Raw genomic sequence first — 5797 nt, forward strand, 5'->3', positions numbered from 1 at the left:
TCTATCCCGACGACTGAAAATATTTCCGAAGGGTTTCGACAACCAAGTCTGCTCCACCACCACAAGCTTTGAAACCCGCAGAAGGCAATCAACTTCTCTTCAGCCCCTTCCTCTGTGGGGCACAGTTTCGTTTTCACATCAAGAACAGCAAGGACATTGCCATCTCAATCGAAACACGGGCCACCGTGAACAAAACAGGAAAAGAAACAACAATCGCAACGAGAATCATAACATACTCTGATAGATTTTTCATTTATTTACATCGACGCCCAGGCCCCTCACACCAACTGATCATCATCAGCCGCATGGAGCCTGAGCCTAGCTAGAATAAATAAACGAATATAATAATAATAATAATAATAATAATAATAATAATCATATATACACGAGCACGAGCCTCACACCACCGCAGCTTGACATGGCACAAAGGGGCACAAAGCAGCCTCGGCGCCGAAAAGCGAATCCCGCGAGCGTCGGCCACCCTTTCTTTCTCTCCATCTTCCCCGCACATCTCCCCGGATCCCATGTGTGCGCGCGCCACAAAACGGACGCCTTTCCCTCGCAGTATTTACACGCCGTGCCGTCCAGAAGCCCACCACCCCACGACCTCGAGGGTAGAGGGAGGTAGTGCCTTCCACATCGCAAAGACAAGCTTTTTCTCTGGCCTACACCGCATATGCTTTCCTTTTGCCCCCTGCAATGGAAAAGGAGGAGGAGGAGCTCCTTGTTAGTTGTGGCCAAGTGTTTCGGGCTTTCAGACTGCCTTGCGGTGTGTGTGTATGTATGTGTGTCATGTAGTATCATGTACGTATGTATGATCAGATATATACGTATTGATTTCTTATGTGGTGGTAGCCCATAGGAAGGCAAGGAAAGGGCATGTGAAATGGGAAAGTGTCTTTCTCTCCTGGATATAAAGGGCTACCACATGGCGCAGAAAAGGAGGTTGTGTCATCTGTGATAAGATGACATGCAAGAGGGGCCATGGCGCATACCTTCAAATGGTGCACCATCTCTGCCCTTTGGTCTGCAAGGCTTTTGGTCCACAAAAGTCAAGGCCATTTTGCTTGCTTGCATATGGCCGCACTCTTGGGTGCTTTTGCTATCCCAGTAAGAAAGCCTGGGAGGTGAGCAGGATGGCCAGAGCTGAGATGAGGCACAGGCTCGTCAAGTCCTTTCCAACATCCTGCGTATCACAAAAGGTGAAACATGTTAGCTCATACAACCATAGTAAATAAACATGGTAAAATAAGCATCTACGTACATCTTTAAGTAAACTGCACTTCTCAAAATTGAGCAACAGACTGCCTGCGGTCTTTCGGTGAAAACTAATCATGTTTTATCACCGCTTTCGGTGGTCTATGCGATTAATTATCAGCCATCATTTTTGCTCCACTAACAACACGTACACTTGACATTTGGGTGGAGAAGAAGAATCGCATATGCACCTAACGCTGATTTGTTCAATCATGAAAGTTCGGCCCGTCGGGAATACTAAACCGCGCGATAAGCGTACCAAAAAGGAACACCTTGGATTATTCCCTACTCTTTGTGTGCGCAAATGCGCAAGGAATATTAAGAAATCTCTTCTCCTTGGCTGTGATATGACTATATACTAAAAAGAACGAACGGCCTTGCATACAAACTTGACTCGTGAAGTTTCCTCCAAGGCACGATCGAGTGTGAACTCGAAGCGTGGTGGTGCATGCAAAGGCCAGCTGATTATTCCTTTTTGCTGGCTGCAAGTATTACTAGATATGACCCCTCGTAGGTCTTGCTTTCTTGGTGCTTTTTCTGCCTTTCTTTCTAAGTGGAGTGATCTGATGATCGTTGCAACCTAGTAGCACTTTAAGTGCAAGCAAGGGGAAGGAATATCTCTGCAATTCAGCTAGGTCACTGGGAGGAAAACTGCCGCCTAGGACACTAGCTGCGTGCGTGCTTGTGTTGCTGATTAGTAATTTCTTTACTTGGCACACAAGGGTGCCTTGTTGATCTCTCGTCCGTCCATGCATGCATGCATGCAGATGAAAGTGAATAGTTTGGTACTACGTGCATGGACATCACGGACCACTAGCCACTTTCGTTTAGATAAGAAGAAGAGACTTTTGCATAGTACGAGTCTGGCAAAGTCCAGCTTGGACTAACAGTGATCCACATGTGCATTGCACCCTTGGTTGACGTTGCTGTGGGGAACACATGCATGCAAAATCTTTACCACTGTATGACCATATATCTCTGACTGACCGAAAAAGGTGGCGTGATCCTGATAGATATGCTGTAGTACTATGTACTCCAGTTGGTTCCATGGAAAATTAATTTGCAGATAGAATTAAGAAGAATGAGCGGCACTGACCATGGCGGGGGGCGCGGAGGAGGCGGCGAGGGAGAGGGAGGCCGCCGACGTGGTCTGCTGCTGGGCGAGGCCGACGTTGTAGACCATCCGGCCGTCGGGCTGGTAGAGGCCGTAGTTGCGCTCGGAGGTGGGGCCGGGCTTCATGTCCTCGTTGAAGAGCGCGAAGAGGTAGACCTCGAGGCGCTGGCGGGGGCGCAGCGGCGTGCCCTCGTTGCCCACCTGCCGCACCAACAGGTTCCGGTTGTAGGCGCGGGCGTTCTCCACCGTGGCGCCCACCTCGTCGGCGTCGCCCTTGGACGGCCACCCCGTCTCCGACACGAACACCGGGATGCCGCCGTAGCCCAGCCGCGCCGCCGCGAAGGTCACCGCGTCCACCTGCGCGTACAGCATGCTCGTGTACTGCAGGTGCGTGTAGGGGTCCACCGCGCCGACGTGGTACGGGTCCGACAGCGCGTACGACAGGGACACGCTGCACGCACGTGGCTTCCACGTCAGAAAAGCCAACGACACGTGTGACGACGTGGCATATATATTATAATAAAGTAAAGAGGCATGTATATATGTTGGATTGGGGAATTACTTTGCGGGGTCGGCCTTGTAGGCGAAGTAGGGGTAGGCGTTGATCCAGAAGGGGGCGTTGGTCTCGGCGAGGAAGCGGAGGAATGGGAGCATGAGGGGGGCGCACTCCGGCGTGAAGGCGCCCTGCGACGGCGGGTACGAGTTGGCGAGCACGCCGAGGGAGCTGGCCGTGGAGACGTGCACGTACCCGTCCATGCCCAGCTGGGCCAGCGCGGCGTGAAGGTTGCGCATCGCCGGGACCAGGCTGGCCTTGAGCGCCTGGTCGTCGTCGGTGAACACCTCGTTCCCGACGGCGATGCCCGTGACGCGCGTGGCCGGGAAGTAGGGCTTGATGTTGGCGGTGGCCCACTGCATGGCCTGCCCCGCGCTGGCGGCCATGGGCTGCACCAGGTCGTTGGGCACGGTGACGATGAGCTCGATGCCCGTGCCGGCGAACGCCGCCAGCACCTGCGGGTTCACGTCGTAGATGCGCACCTTGCCCACCCGCAGCGACGACAGCAGCGACACCACCTGCGCCGGCGTCGGCAGGTTGTTGCCCACCTGCCCGTAGTTGATGCCGATCGCCGCGCTGCATTGCAGCACCCAAACCTCTGCACGCACGCACATTCCAAGAAAATCTCGTCAGTCACACTCCGACGTCCGGCCAAGGTATCTATCAGGGTCGCGACGGGCATTCATCCATGCATTACCTGAGAAGAGGAGGACGCAGAGGAGGGCAGAGAGCTGCAGGGACGCCGGCCTCGTCGACGTCGCAAATGGCGCCATTGCTGCTGCTGCTACGACGATCGATCCGATGGCTGGAGCGAGGAGGGAATGAAGCTAGGAGGAGGGGGAGGGAGAGAGGCAGGGGGGAGCTGCGTATTTATAGGCAGGCGGGACGGAGACCGGCGGGGTGGGGGGTTGCACTGCGCGGTGGGTGCGGGGTGGGGGGTGGAGCTAGGCTAACCGGGGCAATAATTCTTTACTTTACTTGGGGTGATCGGCCGGAGAAGACTTTGGAAGAGGAGAGGGGCCTTCTTCCTCGGCCGGGAAGTGGGTTAATCGGGTTGCCCCTGACGCCTTCCGTCCCGTTGCCGTGGCTTGGCTAGTTGGAGTATGTCTCTGTGGCAGGAGCCCTGGAAGGGAGGCAAATGCCCGATGCTCCTCCCCTCGTGCTCGCGCCCGGACGGACGTGTGAAGGCGACCGACCGGGCGGGTTTGTGGTTAAAACTTGTTGGCCGAGCGCACAGTTCATGCCGACCTGAGCGGTCGAGCCTGGGCCTTCGGAAAGCTGACAGCCGATGGTCCAAACTGGACGTCGGTTAAGCTCGTGCCTTTACTGTGAAAAAGAAGCTCGTGCTTTTGCTTATGGTCCGAGGTAGTTAGGTACATATGCATGCATGGAGTAAAAATGATTTCTTTTACTTTGATAACAGAGGTGAGCTGATTGCTTCATGCCAACCTTGACTGACAAGTGACACATGACCTGTTTTTGATCGCATGTTTTCCTTTTCTTTTACAGTGTGCTGTAATCTAGGTGTTCATCGGTTTTAGCCAGGCTTTCCGTCAATTAACCCGGCAATTTTCACTTCTTCTTAATCAATGAAAACGGCAAGTCTGTTGCCTTCTTTCAAAATAAAATAAAATTAGGTCTTCATAAAGCCCCTGAATTCCACTAGGCCGTTCACGCTGGAAATATTAAGCAATTTTTCGGTTAATCTAATCCATGAGTAGATAATAAACATGACAATCACATTATGCAACTCATGCCGATACCTAAGCATTGAGCACGTACAATAAATATAATCGAAACATCTATGAACACAGTCATACCCTCTGGTTGGCCAGGCCAACGCAGTGGCGTCAACAACAGTCTCGGCGTCATCCGCGGCCTTCTTCTTGACGACAGCGTCGGCGGCCATGGAGTCGATGCAGGGGAAATGGTCGAAGCAGAGGAGGACAAAGACGGGGACGGATCGGCAACAGTCGCATCGAGACGCTCCCCAAAAACCTTATTGCCCTTCTCCCGGGCAGGATCTCGAAGCATAGGGTTCCTAAGGCACCTGCTCTCCCGACCAACCGTGCACACGGTCGTCGGGATGAGATCGCCGGAAGCAACATAGTGAGAGAAATAGTAGATGACGGCTAGGGTTGCGCGAGGAGGGAGTGAGTGTGTCGGCTGCACTGGCCAACTCCTCCAATATATTTGTCGTCCGGTAAATGGGCCTGGGCTTAGGCCCATGACCGAGTCCGCGAACAGCCCATGGTCTAATGTCTTGGACAGTGGCACTTCTGTTAGTGACTCGTTAATTAATTTGAGATTAATTAACCATTTATGATCGATAAAAATAAAGCGCATATGTGTGAGCCCAGCTCATTCCCACAACCCGCGACACGCGCACCATCATGACGAGGTGAGGCGAGGCAGGCGGCAGAGGAGGGGCGCGCATGTACATCTCCTCTTTCCAAGATCTCAATGGCATGAGGTAGAGCAGTCCTTATAAAGGGGCCCAACTCTCCTCAACTAGCAATATGATACTAAACTTTCCACCACTTGCCATGCACCTACATGGGCCTTAGAGATTAATCATGAATCATTGTCTTATATGGGCCAAAGTCCTTCTATAATTCAACAACCCTCCACCAGATCTCAAGGCACATTAGTTTGTCATATGTTCCAAACAATGTTTTTATATACGAGAGTTTCAGTGGAGAGTATTAAGTTGAACTTCCACCAAGAGCAACCGGATTAAACTTCTTCGCAACTGAACATTGGACTATGCCTTGAATTGTCAGTTTAGTGTGCAGAAGTTTCGCCAATTGCCAGTTGGTATGTGGCTGCCGAAGGCAAAACCCCACAGGTGGAGCTTATTAGTCATACTCCTG

At 52.5% G+C, this 5797-nt stretch overlaps 1 protein-coding gene across 1 annotated transcript; it reads right to left on the minus strand.

The window, feature by feature from the left end:
- Window positions 1–221: 221 nt before the first annotated feature.
- LOC125524161 (glucan endo-1,3-beta-glucosidase 11-like) lies at window positions 222–3777 on the minus strand. Its single transcript, XM_048689230.1, has 5 exons — window positions 3622–3777; window positions 2934–3522; window positions 2354–2822; window positions 996–1186; window positions 222–694 (listed from the first exon to the last, which is right to left on the minus strand). Exons 1-4 carry the CDS (start codon window positions 3695–3697, stop codon window positions 1103–1105), a joined length of 1218 nt encoding a protein of 405 aa, XP_048545187.1. The 5' UTR covers window positions 3698–3777; the 3' UTR covers window positions 222–694; window positions 996–1102.
- Between the last annotated feature and the right edge of the window lie 2020 nt (window positions 3778–5797).

This window comes from Triticum urartu, chromosome 7 (assembly GCF_003073215.2).
Source record: "Triticum urartu cultivar G1812 chromosome 7, Tu2.1, whole genome shotgun sequence".
Lineage (NCBI taxonomy): Eukaryota > Viridiplantae > Streptophyta > Magnoliopsida > Poales > Poaceae > Triticum > Triticum urartu.